Source organism: Drosophila virilis, chromosome X, assembly GCF_030788295.1.
Source record: "Drosophila virilis strain 15010-1051.87 chromosome X, Dvir_AGI_RSII-ME, whole genome shotgun sequence".
NCBI lineage: Eukaryota > Metazoa > Arthropoda > Insecta > Diptera > Drosophilidae > Drosophila > Drosophila virilis.
The window spans coordinates 23,787,501-23,812,720 of NC_091543.1; the positions used below are offsets into that span (position 1 = coordinate 23,787,501).

General features: G+C 42.5%; 2 protein-coding genes across 4 annotated transcripts in view; both read right to left on the reverse strand.

Moving 5' to 3' along the window:
• LOC6631659 (scoloptoxin SSD14) overlaps positions 1 to 17,604 on the reverse strand; it is an 18,192-nt gene extending 588 nt beyond the window's left edge. The window contains exons 1-7 of one of the 3 annotated variants that reach the window (XM_070207725.1): positions 17,480 to 17,604; positions 3,869 to 4,069; positions 3,160 to 3,263; positions 2,171 to 2,735; positions 1,171 to 1,584; positions 466 to 1,110; positions 1 to 239 (exon numbers count right to left, since the gene is read on the reverse strand). The exon at positions 1 to 239 is cut by the window's left edge and continues 588 nt beyond it. In XM_070207725.1, coding sequence (XP_070063826.1) covers positions 1 to 239; positions 466 to 1,110; positions 1,171 to 1,584; positions 2,171 to 2,735; positions 3,160 to 3,263; positions 3,869 to 4,069; positions 17,480 to 17,538 — 2,227 coding nt within the window. In that variant the 5' untranslated portion in view covers positions 17,539 to 17,604. Of the gene's footprint in view, positions 240 to 465; positions 1,111 to 1,170; positions 1,585 to 2,170; positions 2,736 to 3,159; positions 3,264 to 3,868; positions 4,070 to 11,876; positions 12,178 to 17,479 lie in introns of those variants that run through there. The other 2 variants (XM_070207729.1, XM_070207726.1) reach the window with 2 other exon arrangements.
• Positions 17,605 to 20,828: 3,224 nt separating this feature from the next.
• ppk28 (pickpocket 28) lies at positions 20,829 to 24,783 on the reverse strand. Its single transcript, XM_002055312.4, has 5 exons — positions 24,287 to 24,783; positions 23,420 to 23,620; positions 22,392 to 22,857; positions 21,717 to 22,314; positions 20,829 to 21,658 (listed from the first exon to the last, which is right to left on the reverse strand). Exons 1-5 carry the CDS (start codon positions 24,712 to 24,714, stop codon positions 21,345 to 21,347), a joined length of 2,007 nt encoding a protein of 668 aa, XP_002055348.2. The 5' UTR covers positions 24,715 to 24,783; the 3' UTR covers positions 20,829 to 21,344.
• Between the last annotated feature and the right edge of the window lie 437 nt (positions 24,784 to 25,220).

Here is a 25,220-nt window from a genome sequence, read left to right on the forward strand (position 1 = left end):
CCACCTCAACAATGGCCGGCACGATCTTGCTGCCGCCGGCAGCTGAAATTGCCAGGCGTATGTTGCCGTCGTGGTCCGCCAGCAGCATCGGCGACTGCGAGGACATGGGTCGCTTGTGCACGTCAATGGTATTCGCCGGTGACTGCGGCAGCTTGAAGAAATTGTGCGGCACAGCAAAGTCGTTCATGCCATCGTTCAGTATGATGCCCGTGCGCGGTCCAACCAGGCCGGAGCCGAAACTGCAAGCAAATCGTAAAGAATTGTTGGGAATTATCGAATCAACCAGCAAACGCTTTCTTCTGACAGTTCAGCCCTTTAGTCGGATTCCTTGCAAGAATCCGTCTATATAGCTGAGTTTCTCAGCATATCCCATTTTAAAAGAGTTGTTTGACATTCCGAGAGAATGTTGGCTATTTGAAATATCAAATCGATCTATATGAGATTATTTTGTCTGTTGGCACTCACTAGAAATTGATGGAGCTGGTCACGGCGACGGCATCGCCATTGGGCGCGATCACAGCGAGCGCGGATGTGCCGTACGGATCTTCTTCGGAGGAGAACTGTGCGCCGTACTCGTGCGGTCCGGCTAGTACATGGCTGTCGTTGATTTTGGCGCGCTGCTGGACTGCGTATTCCGGATTGTTTAGCTGGCTGACCAGTTCGCGCACCTCATTGAAGCGCGGATCGCCCAGCTCGGGTCGACGGGCGAATCCGAACTTTAGTGCCTCAGTGATGCGGTGTATGGTAAGGGCATAGGATTCCTCATTCGCCAAATCGGCACGTGTGAAATTGTAGCCCTCCAGAATGCTGAGTATGTGGGAGACGACAGATCCGCTGCTCACTGGCGGCACGGCATAGAGCGTATCATCACCCAATGGCATGGTTACCGAGTGCCGCATTTCGGCTGTGTATGCATCCAAATCGTCCTGGGTGATAATGCTGCCCAGCTCCTTCAGATCATCGGCCAGCATTTTGGCCACGGTCCCGTTGTAAAAGTCCATCGGCCCGTTGTCGGCCAGCAGTTGATATGTGTTGCACAGCTTCGCCGATGGCTTCAGTAATGTGCCCTCCACGTGGTGCTCGCCCGTTTCCACATTCAGAAAGATGCTCCTACGAATCAAAGGGACACATGTATAGAGAATTCTTAAAGGCAAGTGCCTATCCGCTTACTGGTACTCCGGATTATCCTTGATTGCGGACCACACGTTGCGCACACTCTTCTCCTGATGCTTGGTCATTCGGTAGCCAATCTCGCATATCTTTAGCGAGGGTGCCACCAGATCCCGCCAGGGCAGCTTGCCAAAGCGCTGGTGTGCCAAGTGATAGCCCATCACCTCGCCCGGCACCGCAATGCTCAGTGGACCAGTGAAGGAGGCATTCGGGTCCTTGTCGAACATCTTCTGATCGGCCGCATAGGGTGCCAGCACGTGCGCATCGATCTGATGGCCGCGCTGGGACTCACGGTCATAGATATTCATCAGCAGGCCGCCGCCGATGCCCATGCTTTGGGCAGTCAGGAGGCCGTTGCACAGCATTGTGGCAATTGTTGCATCCACAGCGCTGCCATTCCGCTTCATAATATCACTGTGGAAAGGGGAAAAGGGGCATAGTTTAAGCACATTTCAGGATTAAACTTGTCAATACGGATTTAAGGATTTCTTTTAAGTACAGCTTAAAAGTCTTTGAGAAACAGAAAAGACCTTTTCTTTATTATTATGCCACCATGTCTAAGCTAAAGCAGCTAAAGTAGTTAGCAATGGGTTCTAGCAGCTTAAAAAAATATATACGGGCAACACGTTAAAGCTTTTAAGAGCTTTCAAAGTACATAAAAGCTACATGGGCTAGAATAAGATAAAATATGCGCCTTAAATCATTAGATCATTTTTTGTTTCAAGCTTACAAGATTAAGTAGCTTTGAAAACTTGTGAAAGCTTTATTCAGGCTTTCGAGTATTAATTATATCCCTCCCGCCTTGTTATGCTAAACCTGTGTATGCTAAGCTTGAAGTAGCTTTGAAAGTACATAAAATGAGCTTTTAATTTAATCAAGCAGCTTTGCTTTAGGTATTGTGTTTTTTTTTTCAAAAAAAGTGCTAGAATAATTGAAACTATATGTCATATTAATCAATCAGTATATTAATATGAATATTGTGAGGAATAGTTTGTTGTACCTGCCAATCTGACTGCAAGGCTCCGCATCCGAGCAGACGGCCGCGTGCTCAAAGACGCCCAATTTAGATGTAAACTCGATGTTGCTGTTGTCCAGTATTGTTGCTGGCGACGGAGGTGGCGTTGTTGCGGACGTGGAGGCGGCCACCGCAGGGCCAGCTATGGCAATCTCCTCAGCTGCTGCTGTTGTTGCCTCGATGCTGTCGTTGTTGCTGTTGTGCAGCGATGCTGGCGGCTGCTCATCTGTTGAAGTAAATGTTTTAAATGTGTGGCTTGTGGTTGGATTGCTTGGTGTTGTTGTAGTTGTTGTTGTTGGTGTGCTTTCTATTGTTGTTGTTGTTGTTGTTGTTGTTGTAGTTGTTGGTGTGCTAGTTGTGCTAGTTGTTGTTGTTGTTGTCGGTGCCGGTGACGAAGGCGCGGCGGCGGCTGCAGCAGCATCTGTTGCTGCCGCAGCTGCTGTTGCTGCTACTGTGCTGCTGCCAACAATTGCTGCTGTTGCTGTCGTTGTTGCTGTTGCTGTTGCAACAGTGCTGTTGCTGGCTCGCAAGGGCGTTGACTTTGGCCAGTCTTTAGTAGTTGTTGTTGTTGTCGGTGCAATTGTTGTTGTTGTTGTTGTTTAGTAAGTTAAGGTGTAAGAGTTTCTTGTCAATACATTGATTTTTTTTGGTGCCACAATAGAAGAAATATAACATTACGAGTGGGTGCCAGAGGGTGCAGGATTGTGATTCGAATGACAGAGGCATGCAAAGCTTATATGCAACATTTTTCACTGTGTTCTTTTTGTTGCTGTTGTTGCTGTAGTTGTTGTTGTTGTTGTTGTTGTTGGCTGTGATGATTATCTACGCACATACATATCTATATAGATATATGTGTATATAGTGTGTGTGTGTGTGCGGGTGTGCGTGTGTGATTGGATTAGTTGGCATTTGTGAGTGAGTGGTTAGGGCTGTGGAATTGGCCACTTTGTCAATTGGTACCAGCTGCCACTTACCGCTAAAGCACAGGCTGATGATCACATAGCTAATCAGGGCGATTCCAATGAAGCATATTAGGACAATCGTCAGCTTCTTCATCCAGGCCAGTAAATTGGCACGCCTGCAACGGGCATAGCACATATACACATGCAAAACTCAATCATAGATGAATTAAATGTTCTGAAAAGCACTTTCGCCTCAATTACGACGTACGGAAACATCCAATTCCAATGTTTGCCCTTTTCATATAACTTTTTTCTAGGGCATATATTTATAACAGGCTCGCTTCGTGAATCTAGTTAAATATGTTCTTAATTCTAATTTAAATTAATTATTTAAAGCTGCCCGTTCTTATGAAAATATTGCAAGTCGCTCATATTTTCAAACAGAATTTGCGGGCTAGATTTGTTCTCTACCCAAAACTAGCCTCTATCAAATATGGTTAGATAAATGCTTTAGTTGCCTTAGGATTGAGTTTGGCTCAAAAGTTTTTCATTTAGAAAATCGTTTGCTTTCACAGAACAAATAATGCGATATAAAATGCCCGAATAAGTATGCTACACTTTCTGCAAATGTAAACCTTGAACTAAGCTATTGCGAGATTATGGATTGGTAAATACTATAATATAACTTAAATACCCCTTTATCAATTGGAAGATGTTTTTACAATTCGAGACTTGGCGCAATTGAGGCGAAAGTGATTTGAATATCGTTTTTGAGACTTACATCTGCTCGCGTCGCGCCTCCTCGGCAGCGGCGGTATCCTGCATCAGTTCGCCGCCATTCTTCTCCTCATCGTCCAGGCCGCTGGAGGATTTGAGTGGAATCTTGTTCATCGCATCGTCGTTGCCGTGGTGCACCATCTTGTGAGCATCCGGTGTGGATGCTGCCGCTGTTGCTGCTGATGCTGATGCGCTGCTGCAAGTGCTGCAAATAGAAATGTGTTTCGTTTAGCGCTGTAAAGTATGCAACAGCTTATCACGCAGCTCGCAAATATGCAACAGATTTCGCACGCGTCCCAATGCCAACTGAGCGCTCGACACTCGACACTCGGCACGTTGCCACGCGGCGGCAACAATGCCGCCCGCTGAGTGCCGCCTGCGTCATTGGCATCGTCGTCGTCGCCTGCCTTTGATGGCAGGATGTGGTCGTCGTGGTCGTTGCGGTTGCATGTCTGTGGGTGTGTCCCAGACCATTTCCCATTTCCCACTTCCCATTACCCAATCCCGATTTTCATGCTGTCGCTGTGTGCGTGCGTGCGCCGCAAATGGGTCAGACGCTGACGTCGGCAGCGGCACAGGACAGCGCTGCTTGCAACTTTCTGGCTTAGCACATTTTGTTGCACGTTGCGAGTAGCTGCTGCCGCTGCCCATAACCATAATTGAATGTTGTGATTGGCAGTCCGGAGTGGAAGCGTGCATGGATTGTTGCCCGTAAATTGGGTTAATTGCAGCCGCACTTGATGTGTGGCACGGACATCAAATTGTCGGCACAAAAACCACCAGCTTTGACCTGCGACAACACTGTCATTATTGGCACCTGGCATCGGCAGGGCGAGCCACGAATTGCGCGAGTACTCAAACCAATGGATCAAGCTCTCTGATTGACTGACTGATTGGTAATCAATGTACAGCCCAATCCAAGTAAGTCTTAGTAAGCTGCAGATTTTAATGTAGTTTTTAATTCCACCCGCAACTGTGGAACATTTGAAAACCGATTCATTTTAAAGCTATTTGCAAAATTTCATTGTTTCACACTTTTCCGATGACCAAAACCAGCTGTGTGGATAATAGAGTGCACAGGTAGTATGTGATAGATGGTAGATTTGATGTTTGCCTCCAAGCTCATATCGAAAGCTTAACATTATAATACTTGATTCCACGATTATTTAAGCCCAGCATATTGTTAACTTTTTGTTTATCATCCAACTTTTCCTACTATAATTGTTCCCTGTTTGTTAAAAATGTTTTATCTCTACATATCTAGTCGCATAACTGTACGTAAAATACTTTATTAGATCAATCTGATATGGTAAGCGTATATATATGTATACACAAATGCATATGTATGCGTAATACTATTAACATATATATACACATTACATGTATCAATGTGAATGGGAGTACACATGTTCCCTTATGCCAAATGCAGATTTGAAAAGAAAACTTATTTGTTAATATTGCCTTACTCTGCGATTCTCATAAATTCAAGTGAGGCCCACAGGTTTCCGTGCTTTGCATAGAAGTGCTACGTATATTTAAAAGTTCTGTTTGCAATCTAACAATCTCTACTTTTGCATATGGATGTGCATTTATGTGTGTGTGCGTATATTTGAACCGGTATATATGTATGTAGATATATATTTTATTAAGTATATACATATGTATACCATGTATGTACGCATTTATATATATGAGTATGCATGTATCTATACATGCAAGTATGTATACATGTATGCATGTATATATCTATGTATGTATATTTGTGTGCATGTATGTACGCATGTATATTTGTGCTTATGTATGTATTCATGTATGTATGAATGTTTGTATGTATGTTTGTTTGTATGTAAGTAGTAAGTGTTTATGTGTGTTCATATATACATATACATATTCCCTTGTACCCAATGCAGACGAAGTCAACTTCTGCGCTGCAAATTAAAAAATAATAATAAAATTGCCCTACTCAGTAATTATCATGAATTGAAGTAAAGCCTACAGGTTATCCTGCTTTGATTATATTTGTTGTGCTTACAAGTTCTGCTGCCAATCTGCTCAACTTTGTTTTTGTGCATGTCTGCGTGCATACATGTACATATTTACGTATGTATGAATTTTGTTTATGGAACATACATATTGCATGTAAGTAATGCTTAGTGGGTCGCTGGGCCGTTCTGCGGTTGGCCTAGCCTGGCTATTTTCTATTTTTAGGTCAACTGCATTTAATTTCATTTCATTTTCGTTAAATGGCCGCAGCAGCAGCAGCAACAACAACAAACGAACAACAATAGCGACCAGTGGCGGCAACAGAGCCAACAAAAAAGAAGCGCGGCACACGCCACAATTACCAAGCATTACTTGGAGGCATGTGGATTGCAATTTGGGTTTACGACCCCGTCGCCGCCTCCGTTGGGCCATAAAAAATGGCAGAGAGAGACCACACCAAAGAGCCATAAGCAGCTGTACGGACATGCACATGCACGGCGGGCACGGGCACGGGCACGAGCATCGGACATTGGGCACTCAAATAAAGCACGGACAATCTGTTCTCGGCGCTGTCGCCGTCACTTCGTTTGGAATTGGTGGATTGGCGTGCATATATACTTGAAGACTCTATGCCGCATTTGCATGCAGCTCACAAGAATTGCGCCAGTTTGGCATACACTAATTGCCCGTTGGTCGATACAACTGTCTGCAAGTGGCGCGTGCGCAGCGCCCCATCCGAATTTGGCGAACAGCTCAAATCCGACATCGAGTCCGCGCCCGAAATTCGAATCCGCAACCGCACACCCGGCACCGTCCCGGAGCCCCGCAAAATCGCTGTCATTATTATGATACCACGATGAGCACGGTGATTAGTTATGTACGTGAGCGGCTTGGTCAATCGCCAGGGGCTTTTGGGTGTGGCGCGGGTTGGTTCATCATGGCATTTAATTACTCCACATAGTATATTTAACAATTATTTGATTCAGCTGGACGCTTTTATCCGAGCCGCTTTTATCGCCTTCTCCAAGTCTTACACCTCCACTTTTCCATTTCCCCATCTGTTTTTCTTTTCATTTTTTTGTTGCGGTCCATGCAAATCGACAAACGTCCATCGAATTTTATATACTCTACATACTTTATATTTGTGCATTGTTAGGCACAACTCTTAAGCCTGAGTCGCTGTTTCGGTTCACGCTTCGAACCAGCTTCCTGTCAGGTTTTGGTTCATAGCTTCGATTTCATTCAGTTGTTTTTATGTAGAATTAACTGTCATATTGAAAACGAATCTCTTGATCTTTGATGTCACAATTCGCTACTTCCAAGTTTAGTTAGTTTATTTTGGTTGGGATCTCAAGATTTTTCTGCTGGCTCTAAAATGTTTTTACTTTCAACTAAACCAAATTAAATGGGTAGTTTTTGTGTGTATTAATAATTTTGATATGAATTGAAACATTTCGATAAACTAAGCGAAAAGTTAAATAAAATTGAGACAGCATCAAGAATTCATACTTTTTTCGGACTTGAATCAATTAAGTTAGATAAATTAAAGGGGTCTTTCGTTTAAGTATCTATATATTTTTCACGCTGGAAAAAGGAGTGTATGAGGGTGGAGGGGGACGGGAGGGGATATGCCCACATATCAAATGGGGTCAGCTAGACAAATGAAAGCCATGCTACAATTAGAACACGCATGGACAAAATACATAAGTTTAGTAATAGCAGCAATAAAAAAAATTGCAAATTGCAATTGTTGTTCGCGTTTTTTTATTTTCACACTTGTTGCACCGAAATAAAAAAAAAACATAATTGCTGTTGCAGTCGCACATACATATGTGTCTGAGGTCATAGCTGAATTTGGTGCATGTTTTTTTTTATATTTTTCGGCTGGCTGCCTCCCAATCCCCCCCACCGCCGCCAAAACAAACTTCTAAAGCGCACCTCGTTTTGTCCGCACCGTCCGCCCTTTGGTTTATTTGATTTATTTGCGCGCTTCGCTTGTGTTCATGCATTTTAATGTACTTTTGTCAAATTGTTTATTTAATTGTCTAAACGTTTTTGCCAGGGAAACTCGATTTGCTTTTGGGTATCTTGCCGTGGCTCCTATGATCTATGGTCGTGTGGGCGACCTTCGATTGTTTTATGCCCGATCGAAAGTTTGAAATTTGTCAAATGTTTGCACATCTAATTAGGCAAAAGTATTTGCCGAGGGCCAGTTTCTTTTATGAGCATAACGAGGCTTGCCTTATTGGCATAGCTAACAGTAAGTATGAGCCATGACTACTTAATGCCATTCGCTCGAGCTTGTTGCATAGATGTTGTGATTCGTCATCTTTAGCCTGAATAAAAGCAATTATTTATATTCTATATTAACGATATCTTTGCTTTTTTTATTTGCCGATTGCTCATGCCTGACTTATCGCTTCAGTTTGCCGATAATTATCGATGTCTATCGATAAACGATTTCCGTGAAAATGCACATCTGTCGGTTGAGTTCTTAACTCAATAAAGTAACGGCATTTATCAGCTTATATTCCTGGAAAACCTTAACCAATTTATCTGGAAAGCAATTCAAATCTAGCTCAAGATCACAATTCCGTGTCAGAAAAGAAACGGTATATTCGCGTGTGTGAAGATTTAAATAAATTAACATGAATAAAGTATTCAATCAACGTATTAGTGGTAATCAAAAAGGTGACACAATAAATACAAATAAAGATTTACAAAGCAATTGGATAATCAAAAAACAGAAAACCCCCTTATGTACGTACATCTAAGTACACTGACAGAAAATAGGCAAATAAAGCTAAATTTGAACAATCTATTAATATGCCTCAATGCTATAAATAAAAAAGTATATGGCAAAATTAAAAATAATGACAAAAAACATGAGAGTTTTTTTTTTTGGCTCAGTTTTATTGTTATTGACGCTTTAAGTGTTTTATTAGCTGGTTTTTTAGAAAAAACGTTCAATTATTTAATGCAATTTAGAAGTCAACATCATTTTGAAAGCTTTTTAGTACTCCAGAGTGAATGTGTGTTTTGTCGGAAAATGGGTGGAATACTATTAATTGCAACTGATAGCGTTCGATCAAATATCTATGCAAAAGCATTTGAAACATTAAATTCACTTAACTGAGTGGAAGTAGGGTGAAAAAGAATGAAAACTTTCCCACGACTGAGGATTGTTTGGAAACGAATGAAAAAACTTGAGCCGGAGCCAAGCCGGTCAATACTCGTTGGTTGTTATATGAAAAGAGATCGTAAGCTGAGTCTGTGAAACGTATGTTGCACTCGGAGTGGCTTCAACTAGGAGGCAGTGCAACTTTTGGTTGCAACTCCAGCAGCGCAATTGACAGGGCGAACAAAGAGAGAGATTGAGAGACAAAGATGTTGCATTGATCGGAGAGATTTGCGTGCCAGCATCGCAATTTGACACATTCGCAATTCGTGACAGTGCAAATTGAGCGCGCCCAAAGTTCAGGGCCATTTGGCAAATACACACATTATAGTCCACATGCGGCAGCATTATACATAAATATATACATATATATATATATATAGATGGGCGTGTGTGTGTAGATATGGTGCATAGATAGACGGGGGCACACACAAATACAGATACAGTTAGAGGTACGGATACAGATACAGATACAGAGACAGCGGCTTATTAGCTGACGGCGTCGCTGGCAATAGCCATAGACTCGATGTGTTATATTTAGAGAATGCCTTAGATTGTTGTACTCAAATGTTGATTAAGTTGTCAGCAATCAGCGTCGCGGCCGGCCAATGCCGATATGATGATACCCGAAAGCCACCGGAGATGCCGTTTAGCTGTAACAACTAGTACATACTTATTACTGTTGATTTAACTCTTGATGCGGCTATTGTTGTTGCTGCTAGTGCCAAGTAGCTGCTGGGATGCAGCTGGCACGGCAGCTATGGCTATTAAGTGCCTGCCATTCAAAAGTGTAACCGAGATTTGAGCTAACAATTGACACTCAAGTTGCTGTCACTCGGTTCTATAATGACTTCGAACAAATACAAGCACACACACACACACACACACACACACACACACACACAAAGACGCGCACACAGCATGATAAAGGCAGATTGAATGCTCAAAACAAATGGCCCGCCGCTGACCAGAACGGAGATAGCAAACAGTTGTCCCTCAGCTTGACAAACATGCATGTTGCTGTCGTGACACAGCAGCAACAGTAGCAGGAGCAGCAGCAGCATCAGCAGCAACATTGAGGGCCGCTGTGGGTGTGGCTGCGTCTTATCACTGAAACATTGCCGGCAATAGACCAAGTGGCGGCAACGGCTCGTTTAGATAGCAACACAGACGGCAGCTGCAGCAGCAACTGCAACAAGAGCTGTCACAGCAGCAGCAACAGATAAACCGCATAAATCGACGCTGTGTCAAATTAGCAATAGAAAGATCAAGTCAACTAACGGCTGGGCACATGAACTTATCATTTTTCTTCTTTTACTCAATGGAAGACATCATGAAACTTATGGGAAATGCTATCTGCATACATATATATATATATATATATAGATGTTTATATACATATAGACGTCCGTTAAGTACGCACAGTTGACGGCAGACAAACTTGTTTGAGTCGAAGGCCAAACGACAATCTTAAGAGTACTTAGTACATAGGATATCTTTACTTGGAAGCGTGTCTCTTGTTCCTCATGAATTCTATGGAAATTCTAACAAAAGCTGATTCGGCTGTCAACTGGGGATTACCCGTATCGAGTTTCCTGATAAATGGTATAGCATTAATTTGAATATGCTTTGTATTGTTTTTGAAAGAACTTATGCCTAAATTGCAAAAAGTACTGAATGATTTATATGGCGTAGCTAGAAAGTCAAGCCTTAAGAAATAAGAAAACTGATAAACCATTTAATAAATAAAAGGTAAAAGGCAACAGAAAAATAAAAATAATAATAATAAAGATTTAAAAAAAAACTTTAAATACTATTACAACGAATTTTCTTGTAAGAAAATCTCTTGTAATCTTTAAAATTGGAAAATCATCAAAAGTGAAATTACCAATGAAAACTTCCAGCTTAATGCAAGTTGAATTTCCAACGAGCCCCGCCCATAAGTGCCTACCTCCCCCCACAACAGTTCCGCTCGACTGTTATTTGTATTGTGCATAGTTTAATATTCTCAAATTTAAATATTTTCATAATTTCATTTGGCAGACAAATTGAAATGCATCTCAAGCATCTCAACAAGTGTTCGTCTGGCATCTACCGTTTGGCGTTTTAGCGGCGTTTTTCTTTTATTTTCCTATCTTTTTCTCTTTTTATTTTTCTTTGGCGTCTAGCATTTATTGAATTTTCATATTCGTTTTTATATTGAACATTGCTTTTGTTTCGTTCTTCTTGCTGGTTATTTATTTATTGGCAGCAGCAGGCGAAAGAGGACAACAACGACGCCAACAACAACAACAACAACAACAACCACAACAATTTTGTTGCCTGTTGCTTTACTCCCTGCGCGGCTGTGCGGTTGGCGGGCAGAGGGCGGGGCAGGCGAATACCAGATGGGCTGCCCTCATGGGCAATGGGCATTATTTGATTTTTTTTTTTTACTTGGACTTGGACTTGTTGCCGTTTGTTGTTGCTGCTGTTGCTGCTGTTGCTGCTGTTGCTGTTGTTGCCCGCCAACGTTTGTCGCTATTTGTGTTGGACGTGTGTCTGTCTGCGTTTTAGGTGGGCGAACCTGGCGTCTAGTTGAACGCCGCTGCCAATGCCGGGCCCAGCGCACAGCCTGGCAACATAATCGCATCGCACGCACAACGGCAACAACGGCAGCAAACATTTGCATTCGCTTTACGAAACGCACACGCACAAAAAACAACAACAAAAAAATACAAATAAATAAATTATAATAATATGTTATACATAAGTACTATATACTATATATAGAAACAAGTGTGTGTGTGTGTATGTGTGTGTGTGTGTGTGTATATATAAATTAATGTCGCACTGTGGCGCGTGTTGTCACCTCTTTCAAAAGATTCGTTCTTTTTTTTTGCACTGGAAAACGAACAAAAAAAAAAAACGCGCGCGTTTTCCAAACGCACAGAAAACGCGTCAAGTTTTTCGTATTTCTTTAATTGTGCTTTTCTCGCAGTTTTTGTTTTTACTCGATACGCGCCGCTGCCGACGCTATATAATTGTCTATATAGATGTGTTAGATGCGCTGATAAATTTCAATTATTTTTTATTTTTTTTTTTGCCCGATTTTCTATAAGTTTTGAATTTTATTTTTATTTTTTAGTCGCGTGTCTCGTCGCAGCGCTGGCTGCTGGTCAACTGAATTAAGAACGGGACGCGTTGCGGCCGCGTCTGCGGCGACGGCAGCGTCGACGCTCGACACCGACGGCGACAGCGACGGCGACGGCGACGGCGGCGGCGGCATTCACAGCGACTCGTCAGGCCGAGGCACTTCGTCAGAGCGGTTGCTGCTGTTGTTGTTGTTGCAGCACAAAATTGCTGCTGCTGTTGTTGTTGCTGTTGCTGTTGTTTTGGTTGTAGTTGTTGCTGTCGTGCGGAAATCACAAAAATTAGGCGGCCCCAATGGACATAGGCCGTGATTGTCACACGGAGCCGAGTCGCATCGAACCCAACCGAACTGGGGCTGTGAGCCGTGCCGGGCCATGGGCGTGGGGCTCGGTGGGTTGGTGGGTCGGGGGTTGTTGCTTTGGTGCGTGTGTATTGTAGTCATGGGGCGGCTAAACTGAGCTGCGCCACCCACCCGGCCATTAAAAGCAATTTGTTGACAGTGACACACAAAAATGGATACATAGAGTGAAGCGACAAGTTGATAAACTGAAAAGATACAAAAAAAAAAGAAAAAAAAAAAAAACAGGCCCAGTCCCCGACCCTGTCCCTGTCGCTGTCACTGTCCCAGGCCCAGACCCAGGCCCAGGCCAACAGATTTTCCATTACATCATCATATTATTTTCAAGCTATGGATAACATTACGATTCGCGTGCTTCCAAAAACGAAGTAAAACTCATAAATTTAGAATTGCGATTCTAGTTAATTATAAATCGATTTGTTATCCGGTTGTCATAGGCATTTCATGTATTTTAATTACTTTTTAGACATCAACTACAACAGCAATATACAACTATAGAAACTCATTCACATTCGAAGTATTGATTACACTTTCCCATATAATTATAAATATATATATATATATAAACATATATGCATATGTATGTGTGTTACTTTATACCAAACGCAGGGTAAGCTTATTATTATTAAATAATGCTCTTCTCTGCGATTCTCATAGATGCAAGTAAGGCCTAAAGCTTTTGCTGCTTTGATTATAACAATTTCTGGTGATAATCTAAATATCTTAGTATGTTCTGTGTGTGTGTGTGTATATATACAATTATATATGAGTATTATATTTTAAGTATATATACATATATATTTGATGTCAATGGAACTTCGACTTGGACACAAGGCTATCTTCTAGTACATGAGTATATTCGAGTGGTACGGGGTATCTGCTTGTTGAGCACACTTTACCCCGATGCCACACCCCCTGTCCGCCCTTAATCAACCAACTGCAACGCACCTATTTAATTTTGTTTTTATTTTTAGCATTGCATTTTATTGTTGCCATTTCAAAGGCAACAAAAATATGAATTAGCCAATCGTTTGTACAAAACACGGACAATAAACCGTCAGAGGCAAATTGCCTCAAATAGGTATATTTACGTATAAAAGATATAATGGATATATACATATAGATTTCAACAGAAACCAAAGATCAGCCTATTTCGGCATAGTTTAAGTGCAGCCACTCAATTTTAAAAATTAAATCATAAATTTGCGCTCTCGCCTTTATCGCAACAGTTGATATGCAGATCTCGAAGCTGACTTGGTGTCTCTGTGCGTGTATGTGTGTGTGTGTGTCTGTGTGTGTGTGAGTGCCAACGACGTTGGCGTTCCATAAGTAACCGCGCCACATCCATAGCTGGTGGGCGTCCACGAATTTCCGCCGCATCTCCGGGCAGTGCAAGAGGCCAATGATAAGACAAAGCCTGGAGCGGCTCGTGGAGGCATGTCGCTGGCGTGCTGGTTAGCATGAACCTCGTGCGAACATTGAAATGTGTGTCAACAAATTGCACAAATTATCAACTGGACGCAACTAGCACAGCGCAAACGGCACCACATGGAGAGATGCGTCGAGCTGTGTGCACTTGCAACCAATGGGCGGTCGGTTGGTCGGGCGGTTGGGAAACAGCGGCAAGGTGGAAGCTGCGTGGGTGGTTCGGGGTCAAACACACACGCACGCACACTGCCTGCTAATAACTGTGATTTGACAGTCAGTTAATCTGTGCGTCCGACCGTCTGTCTCTCTATCGGCACTGCCCTCAATGAAGATGCGCTACCGGTCACCATTTAAGGCGGCGACGCAGCGAATCGTTGTCAGCAAATCAATTAAATCACATTGAATAGTCGCTCTTCGACTTGGAGCTTGGCTCATGTGAGTGGGCTGCTGGTGGGCAGCGTAATTAAATGCTAACAAGTCGACTATCAAATGCGCTGCCTTAAAAAAAAATAATAAAAAAACAAAACATGCCTCTATGAAGTTCGAAATGCATATCTACTGTGTTTGACGAATATATTAACAAAATGAAAATAACAAAATTAAAATTTAAACAACATTAATAAATTAAATATCCAGTCCTAACAGATGAATTGTCTAAGTGACCCAGCCATGCAGACAAGTGTATGCTAACTTAGTCTTGGCCTTAGGCTTAGTCTTAGTCTTGGCAGAAGACCACGCGCTATTAAAAAAATTGGATGGATAACTTATAGCTGCCAACAAAAATAAAATATTAAAAAAAAAGAAGCGATTTTATGTTATAAATAACCAAATTCCGCTTAAGAACTTATATATAAACTTCAAGTTGCGTTTTCTATTCCCAATAAGCTGAACACAGAAACTGTTTGAGAATTTCAATGAAAGCTTTAAGCTTCTAGTAAAGCTTTTGTTAGAGCTAAAGCTATAGTTAATCCACTTAAATATTCTTAATCAATCCTTGATTAACAGACGAGTTTAGAATTAGCAGAGCTTACATATTTAAAAACTAGAAGAGCTTTTAGCTAAAAATCTAGTATATAGCTTGTTGAAGTCCTTTTTATATATATATATAATTTAAAAAAAAATCAATTATTAAAGTGAAGTGAAGTGAAATTTAATTATTAGGAAATTTGTATGAAATTTCACAATAGACAAAATAAATTAAGAACTTATTAGAATAGACAAAATAAAGTATGTTAAGATTGGAAGAACTTTCTAGTACAAAGACCAAGCAATCCAAATGGATGCAAAAGCGGAGCTCAAAGTGCTTTTCGAGCGAAAGTTTTGACTAAATTGGATCTTAGGAACTTTAAGAAATCGATTGAGAATTCGACATGTTTAAATTTTAAGACGAAGTGCTTGATATAGACTGGTTAACTCCTAACACTTGTCCATGTTATGTCATCTACATGCCACAGAGTTATCGTGTTTCTGGCCAGGCACAGTTGCACGTTATGGATATGCTCCGCACCACGCGTTTCTTTTGTGGGCGTGAATCAGACACATCGATCATGGCCGCAAATGCAACTGCAACAACGCGCGCTGCTGACGTCATCAGCAACAGCGACAAACTGCATGCGCTGGTGGGCGTGGCAGTATGTGTGTATGTGTGTGTGTGTGTGTGTGTGTGTGTGTGGGTGCTGCCCTTGGCCGGCTAAGCATAGCTAGACCATAAAAGATTTGCCAGACAGGTTCAGACTGTGGCAAGTGGCAACGGATCGGAGCGGTCGAAGAGGCAATTGAACTTGTCGCTGAGCCAATTGAGTAAATGGAAGAGCAACAGTTCCATTGGGGCATTCAACAGTTTGGCCTACGAATTGCTCCGGCGGCCCGACACTTTCGGGGGCACCATCAAAATAAATTACGGCTTATAAAACATCTGTCGGATAGTGTTCCATAAGTTTGGCATAAGTGTGTGAGTGCGTGTGTGTGTGTGTGTGTGTGTGTGTGCCGCACTTAGAATTCTCATTAATTAGTTGAGGAAACATTTTTTAAGTGCTCCACTTTGACGGGCTGCTGCTGTTGCGCTTTCATGTAGCCCGTTCCGCACCCAATTCCCGCTGCCCCCCGCCCGCTCCGGCATGCCAGCATGCCCCGTACATCTTCCTGCAACTATTTTCAGTCGTGTCTGACACACTTTGGCAGCAATGAGGCATCCACACATTTGTTTACAATACGCGCATCTTCTGCTGAGCTACTTCGGACACGCACACACATCCTCCCCCTTACCCCACACTGCCACTCCCACTCCCGTTGCCGCCCATTTGTTTGTCTTTGGGCACTTTGATGGATTATATGCGGGGTGTCTATTGAACGGAATTCTTGGCCATAAGTAGATTCTTTGTGGCCTGACAGCAAGTGGCAAAGAAACGGAGAGCAGCCAAGTTGCCCCCTGTTCCCTGTGCCCAACCCCCCCGCCCTTGCCCCCTGTGGCATCCATTTGTTAATCAAATTATTTGTATTCCTTGAACCTTGAAGTAATCTCCAATCTAATGTCTTCTGCTAAACTAAACATATCCATTCATTAGTTTATGTGCCCAAGCATCATTCAAATATCGATCTGCTGGCGAAACTTGGAACTGAACGTAAAACAACATAAATTACAAAGTTTTGAGCCATTAAAACAATTTTATTGAACAGCCAGCAATAGCATATATCAAGCATTTCAGAAGTACGCAAATTTATATCCCATGCTGAGAAAAATTTATTTGGCTTTCAATTTCAGGAAATATCTAGCTACAAAATTGGAGAACTTTAAAATTAAGAGATCTGTTTGGAGAACCAAAAAACAAAATCGGAAGAAAACAAAAATTAAATTCGAAACAACTCCTTGCCTTGAAGTTAGGTTCATGAACTGGCACCCAGACTTTGGTTCACGCTAATGGCTAATCATATATAGCATCATTTTCAAATTGTACAACAAATTTGTATATATTTTCGAAAGAAAAATATGGTCTAAAATTGATCTCTACCCAAAATTGGCATCTACCACACATGGCTAGATATATATCCAATTGTGGGGACCAATATTATTTATGCTTTGGGTCTGGATCTCATTTAAAAGTTTCTTTACTTGTCTCGAGCACTTTGAATCGTTTCTTTCTTTTCCCATTACATAAATTATGTGTATTTTTTAACACTTCTAAAGATTTTTATGCAATTTTTCTTTGAATATGATTGAGTTTTAAATATGATATGTTAATTCTTTTTTTGGAAGTAATATGTGCCATAAGATGAATAATTACTGGACTTATAATCAAATGAATAGTTCTGTGGCAAGCCGAGTTTCGAACCCAAGCCTGGATTCATAAGCCGGCTCACGAACCAAACTTCAAGGTAACTTGCCCCTCATCTACGCGATCCATAGCAATATTTTCTCTAATGCCAACAAATTTCCGGGAACTACCTAATGTTCCACAGAAGCTGACCTTTAAAATATGTTCGCCTGTGCGAAGGCAATTGAATGTGGTTCCGTTTGCATGCGTGAAAGAAGTACTTACGTTTGCAGCGTTGCAAGATTTGTGGCGGAGGCGCCAACGCCGCATGCCGTGGAATGCATTTGCCAGAAATTGTTGTTGTTTTTGTTCTGCCACCGATACGCTAAGTGCGCTGCCGTTGCAGTTGCAAATTCAATGAATTCGCAACAGCTGTATGCACAGATTTCGCGCTAAATGTTGCAAATGTTTATGCCAAAACACGCAGAATTAAGAAAACAAAAAAAAAATGCAAAAAATAACACAAAATAACAACAACCCGCACGCACACTCCAAAACAAGAAGAAGAAGAAAAAGAGGCGCGGACCGGCGGGCACAGAGCAGGAAGAAATGCGAAGCTGAAGATGAAGCGAACTGCGTTATAATACGGTATCGGCTTGACGTATGGCTGAGGAGTTTGCCGATGCAGGAGGGGGGGGGCCAGCTTTGGCCAGTGCTTGGCTTCAATTAAAGTTACAATTGCAGTTACAGTTACAGTTACAGTTGGAGTTTAAGGTTTGTGGTTATGCGTATTCACAGCTCGGCGCACGACGTTCAATGTCTGACTGAATTTCCATTTCCGCTGAGGATGCTCCGAGACCACCAAACGTCAGCAGCGACGGCGGCGGTGGCGGTGGCGGCGGCAGCGCAGCTGCTGAAGCAACGGCACCAGCGTCAGCGATGGCTACTCCCATCGACACACACACACACACACACATATATATATATATATCCTCCCACGTGGCTGAATGTCGTTGTTGTTGTTGTTGTGCTTGATATTGCTTAGCATAAACATACAAAAAAACGAAGGAAATTAAATGCCGCTGCGCTCTGCTCATGTGTTGGCGTTTGCCTGTGAGTGTGTGTGTGTGTGTGTGTGTGTGTGTGTGTGTGTGTATGGGCAATGAATTTTAAACACACACACAAACGCACACTTAGCAATGCATGTCATTGTGTTCACGTTTTTAAAGCAGTTGAAATATCAAATCAAAGAACATAAACTAAAGTCAGCAGCGATCGAAAAATGCGCTACGTGGCGTATGGGTAATATGTGTTAAGTACACTGGATGATTGATTAAAGCTTAAACCAAACTAAAAACAAGCCCATTACAATTCTTTTCAATTTATTCCCAATTTACAGAAAAAGAGTGAATGTAAAAATATTCTACAAATAATATGAAAGAATTGCGAAAACTTTAAGTTTAAATATAACAAACATAAAAAAACATGCGATTAAATTTTGAAACATCAAATTGAAATCAGATTAAAATATATGTCAAAATAAGCTAAGATCAACGTAGAACTGTTGATTGCAACTCGATTTTACGATTACGTATGTATGTGGGTGTGTTTGTGCGTGTGTGTATGTGTGGGTGCACCTTTGCTTGTACAGTTATATGCATATATGGAGATATGGGTGCATGCATGTTATACCTAATGTAAATTGAAAACAAAAGAAAAAAAAACTATTAAAATGCCCTACTATGCGATTCTCATGAACTCAAGTAAGCACCTCAGTTTTTAGCTGTTGATTATGTGTATTGTATTGTGTTAACAATCTCTGGTGGCAATATTATCTTTTTAATCACTGCTTCCACCTTAACTTTACTGTGCTCTTTGCAGTCTATCTCTCCCTTTTGTTCACCCCCCCCCCCCCTGCCCCAGCTTCTTTGACTGATATGTAAGACTATTTACGTCAATTTTTTTGTAGGGTATGCAAATAAATATTAAGGAAATTCACATCTGGACACAAATTAGCTTCTAGTGTTTTATATATAAAGAGAATTTATTCAAAATCTTCACCAAACGAATGCTCCAATTTTGCATTATAATTTTTGGTGCTATATTTTTTTTTATTCGGTAGAGCATCTGGCAAGCGTCGACAAATGTTGTCTCGTGCCCGGCTGCTGGTCACGTCAATAGTCCATTCCAGAGTTCTTCCACCACATGTCGTTGTTGTTGTTGCCGCTGTTGTTGTTGTTGTTGTTGTACTGCTGGATGCTGTGGTGTGAATGAATCACAGCCAACAAAAATATAAAACAGGGCAAAAACTACATAAAACGAATGTGTAAAAGGCCAGCTAACACACACACACACACACACACAAACGCACAACTACAAGCGTTTAGGCCTGGCCGTTGCCACGCAACTTGTTTGTTTACAATCGCAGCATCTCCACACCGCAACCTCCCTCCTGATCTGCTTCCCGATCGCATATACGCCGACTATGACGATGGGGCCCGCCGCTAAACTGGGCGCGATATGAGATTTTCCAGCTGGCATCCAATAAAGCGCAGCGGAAAAGCAAACAGAAACTATGCCTATGGCCAGGTTCCATGCATGTCTGTGTGAGTGAGTATCCGTGTGTGTGAGTGTGTACGCATAACAGACGCATTTCCATGGAGCCAAGTGGCTGACACTTGGCCACTTGACATTGACGGGGCGACTTGTGACACTTGCTCCCCAACGCCCTTAGACGAGCTTGTGCTATAAAACTTCGCATTGTTAAGTGCTAATGTGTGTGTGTGTGTGTGTGTGTGTGTGTGTGTGTGAATGTATCTCATAGTTACAGAAACGAAACGCACTTTGCCACCAAGTAGCCGGGCGCAGTGACATCAGTGCGACGTTTTTAGCCAACGCAACGTTGCCATTTTCGGCTTCGGGCCCCCTAGACAAACATTCGATAGATAACCGACAAAATTTCTATCCATTAATTTACAACTGGCACACATAGCCAAAAAATAAATAAAACACAAAAAACCAATGCAATTACCAAGAAAACCGAACTATAAATACGCTCTCGACAATCTGAACAATAAGAGAAATTCAATATTTAACACTCGAATAAAGTCCGCCTGGGTTTGTCACGAAATGTGAAACGCATCGGAGGCCAAGTCTCCGGCACCATAAGACAAGGTAAAAAATTATTAAAATTAAATATTCTTGATGCCGGTTCAAGCCCAGTAGTTATAGATCCGTTTGTCTGATTCTCAATCTCAATCTATGAATCTATGCATAGATTCGACTCTTCATGACAGCCAATATATACCAAATCGAGCTTCTTTACCATAAGGCCTCTACAGGCACAAGTGGTCCGATATGCATCTTTTGCATAAAAGCCTTTATATGTCATATGAGAAAAAGGGTAGTTAATATTCCTATGAAGTTCGGGGTTTCCTCTTCTTATTTTCTTTATTATTATTACTATCAGCATTATCATTATTATTACTGTTATTATTATTATTATTATTATTATTATTATTATTATTATTATTTTCATTATTATTATTATTATTATTATTATTATTATTATTATTATTATTATTATTATTATTATTATTATTATTATCATTATCATTATTGTTATTATTATCATTATTGTTATTATTATTATTAGTATTGCTCTTATTATTATTTGCATTATGAATTTACATCATTTATATTGAGTTACGAACCAAACGACAAAGTGTACTTGCTCTCTCTTTCTCTCTCTCTCTCTGTCTCTCTTTCTCTCTTTCTCTCTCTCTCTCTCGCTCGCTGGCAAATGGCTAACAAATTGCTGGCCTAGAGAAACTTTTTTAATTGTCTGTGATTTTGGATTTTTGTTGTTATGTTTATAGAGTAAACCCATTGAAATTGAAGTCGCGTGGTGATTAGCGATTAGCGCCATTTGATAGCCGACATCAATAGTCAGCAAGGGGCGCAGCGCTTCCGGTGGCCAGTTGCCCCTTTGCCCGTCTGCGCCCACGGTCAACTTCAGCTAATGGAGCCGTTCATTGGCCTCTTCGTGCTGCCTTGGTTTATTTATTCAGCTTGAGGCCACGTCCGTTGCATTTTAAGGGCCATAAAACAATGCATAAGCAACAACAACAACAACAACAAAGACTACATCCTAATCCAAATAGGGATAGACGAGCGGATCGCGGGAGGCGCGCAACGTTTGCCAAAGACTTTGCTTGATTTTGCCCTCCGTAACTTTGGTGCCCGCCTTCAGCTGGCTGTACGGCGGAGGCGGACGCTGGCGCTGCTGGAGGCGTCGTCGCTGGCGCCCCGAGCTCAGCCAAAGCAGCTCCGCCTGCCTGCGCCGACGTCGCTGCTGGAGCGTACGGGAGGCGCAATAGGGTCGCATCGTCACATAGTAGAAGATCTCAATGACAGAGAAAATGCTGAAGCCCATGAACAGGCCCAACAGGCCGCCAGTGTTGGCTGCAAAGGGAATGACTTAAAAAAGGGAGAACACTTGGGGAGCTGCATCTAGACTCACACAGAAACTCGGTGAAGCCGAACATCTCGGATTTGGTGGTGCTGCGAAAGTTGTTGTTGAGATAGTAAAAATGTAGTATGGATAGATCGTAGTCCTCGCCAATGTGGCTAACATTGAACAGCTTCTCGGGCAGCTCCTCGCCGCTCTGATAGCTCGGCCCGGCGACAATCGTCGAGCTGGTCATAATCGACTTGTAGGTCAGCTCAAAGCAGCCGGGCCAACAGTTCTCGCAGGACAGATTCGTTTTCGATGACTCAATCTCGGTCTGTATGCGATTGGTGCAGTTGTTGTCATTGGGCCCGCAGACGCGCGCCGCCGGGTCAATCCGCGGCAAATAGTAGAGCACACAGCTGCAGTCGCGCAGCAGCAGCTTCGCCTCGCACTCCAGCTCGCAGTTCTTGCGCGAATAGGTGCGATAATAGGCCAGGTCGTTCTCATCCGAGAACAGGCAGCGACGCACCGTTTTCTTGATCGAACGTATGCTGGGCGTGGCATCCTCATAGACCGGCTCGATGGGTATGCGTGCCTCGCGGCCAGCACTGACCACAAACCCAAAGTTGCTCACCTTGGGCAGCTCAGCGGGATTATGCACCAGCACCTACAGCCGGAAAAGGAGAGAGAGAAAGAGAGAGAGAGAGTTCTTAATCATTTCTCAATTGCATAGAACTCTTTGACCTTGAAGCCATTGCCCATGGACTTGGTGCAGTAATATTCCGCCGTTGAGGCATTCAACACGACGGTCAGTCCCATGCGACTGCCCGTGCCGCCGGACGTTCTGGGATAATAATATTCCGGCAATTTCTTAGCATAGCCCAGTTCCGGCGTCCAATCGATGGGCTCGTATAGGGAATTCTCCGCCGCCGGCTCGATGCGCACATCGTCCGTATAGTTGCGAAACAAATAGATGGGATCTAGCGCATTGAACGTGCAGCACAGCCCGTCATCGGTCAATATCGAATTGAAGATCATCGGGCAGCTCTCCTTGCGCGCCCCAAAGCTGCAGTGCAGCAGCATCTCATCGCACGGCTGCGCAACCTCAACCAGCAGCGCCTTAAAGTATGTCCAGGTGCCGGTGTACGTGATCTTCTGATCGTCGCCCTTGCTGCACAAACTCATCAGCAGCGAGTAATTTCCGCTGGTGCTATGAACAGAAAGCGAACAAAAGAAGTCTATTCATAGTTGTCTGAAGAGCTTTTCCGTCACAAAAAAAAAAACCCCCGATGCCTTATCTCATTTGAAATGGAATTCTTACTCATGGGCTGAGAACTTTAATCTCCTCAAATGAAAGACTCGAATATAAGTATTACATGACTTCTTTTCGTACTGTTCTTCTGTCTTCCTTAAATTAAACTCCTATTTTTGTAATTTCTTTCCTTATGATATTTTTGTTATTTTTCTTTCTTAAGCATCCTAAGCTGAAATTTTCTATAGCATATTTGTACTTTCCATTTTTATAAGCATCCTTCACTAAAATTCTTAAATCCTTAACTGAAATTCCTACATATTAACGCATTTTTGCGTTTCTTCTTAACTCTTGACTCCTTAACTGAAATTATTCAACATATTACGACATTTTTGTACTTTCTCTATTCTTTACAACATTTTTGCACCCTTGCTTCCTTATGTCATCCTTAACTGAAACTCTTCGGAAAATATGCTACCCGAAATGTTATTGCTGAAATGTTATTGCTGCTGTTACTCACCGTGAGATGCGCTGGACGCGACTGCGGAGAGCCAGGTTAAGATTGCATATGGTTATGGCCGGAAAGGGAATGTTGCTGGTCAGCTGCTGCTTGGCGCTTGTCGAGATGATGATGGGCGAGGCGCTCCACTTGATATAAATGTTGGAAATGAAGAAGCCCGAGAGGATGACGACAAGCACAAATGATATGCCAAAGAAGACTCTGCCATTGAATTTTAACAAAAAAAAAAATATCTACATATAGATAAGAGTTTAACTCAGCAGTGCAAACTTTTCAAAGTTCTATATAAAAGGTCGTGTAAGGCGCGGTGCTCAAGGTAGTACGGGTAGTTTGAGTTCGTAAACCATTGTCGAAAATCGAAGAAAATACCGGTCAAGGCCGGGTAATACCAAACACGACTCGATTTCTGGGTGTCCGTGTGTGTGAGTGTGTCTGTGTGTGCGCGTGAGTAGCACACATAGCAACTTTTGCCCGCTGCGCCGCAAATTACAGTAAACATATTTTTAGGTATCGCCCTACTATGCGAATCTCAAAAACTCAAGTTAGCCTCACACATTTCGTGCTTTGTGTATACTTTTTTTTTGCAAGTCACATCCCACCTAATTCAATTACCTCTTGTCTATCTCAGTTAGTTATTCTCTCCTTCTCTACCCTCTGTCTTTCTCTCTCTCTCTCTCTCTCTCTTTGTCTTTCTCCTGCTCTTGCTCTCACTATTTACCTGTCTACGTATTTTGATTTTATCAGGGAGGTGTACCTAGGAAAGGCTGCTTGGAGATGCCATCTAGCGAATGGTTTTTGTCGAGTTGCTTGGCTGACTAAGTACACATATTTATAACATAAATTAATATAATATCAGATTGGACGTACCGCTCTGGTATGGTAATCCGTTCTTCGGCTATATACTTGAGTCCATGCAAGGAGCTGTTTCGCAGATAATACTTGATGCTCTTCTTGGCCGCCTCGAGGCTGCACATCGTTTGCTCATCATCAAGGGAGTCATCACTGTGACTATGACTGTGACTGCGATTGTGAACGTGAGCGTGACCGTGCACGGGTTGCTGCCTGTTTGCCGCCAGGTGGGGCTTTTGTGCTCTGCTATCCCCATAGAATCTCATGATGCGACTAACCGCACGGCCCGTCACGCAAGTCCCATTTATACGAGCTGCTCGCACAGTTCGATCCAATCGCAGCTCATCAGCTTTAATCATATTGACCCTTGGCAAATACCAAAACAGCGATAACTCCACCAAATTGAATTGCGACAGTGGCCACGGCAAATGCCGCTTAATGCACATTGCCCAAACTGTGCGTGGGCGTGGCAGGCGACTGCAGCAGTGTTTGCCGAATGCAAAAAGGCTTCACCGAGCGGGGCGAACTATGCAAATGCGTACAACTTTCGCACAGGTGGCAAATGCAGCGCCTGCCAGCTCCCAGCTCCGCGCTCCCCGTTCCCGTCTCCAGTGGCCACGTTCACATGGTGCCTGCAGCTCTCTATAAAAATAGCGGAGGGCGTAAAATACGAGTACATTGTATAAACAAAAACAAAAAAAAAAACCAAGACGAAAAACAACAACGGAACAAAAAATACACAAAACTTAAAACGAAACAAGTTCACATTTTGCAGTCGGGTGCAACCAACTGCGGCATGCTCATCAAATTTATTTAAAGATATATCCACTTTTCGGTTTGCCACGCCCTCCATTTTATAATTGATCTTTGGAAGAAGTTCCCCATAGTCTTTATTCCAAAGATGGTCAACCTAGCTTGAAAACCGCGGCATATGCAGAGATCCTTAGAGTTC

Coding starts and splice junctions, on each gene's coding strand:
- ppk28 (XM_002055312.4), bottom strand. CDS start 24,714: ATGTGCATTAAGCGGCATTTGCCGTGGCCACTGTCGCAATTCAATTTG. Junction 22,858..23,419: donor CGCGTCCAGCGCATCTCACG/GTGAGTAACAGC, acceptor TTCTGTTCATAG/CACCAGCGGAAATTACTCGC. Junction 21,659..21,716: donor CGGCTTCACCGAGTTTCTGT/GTGAGTCTAGAT, acceptor TTCCCTTTGCAG/CCAACACTGGCGGCCTGTTG.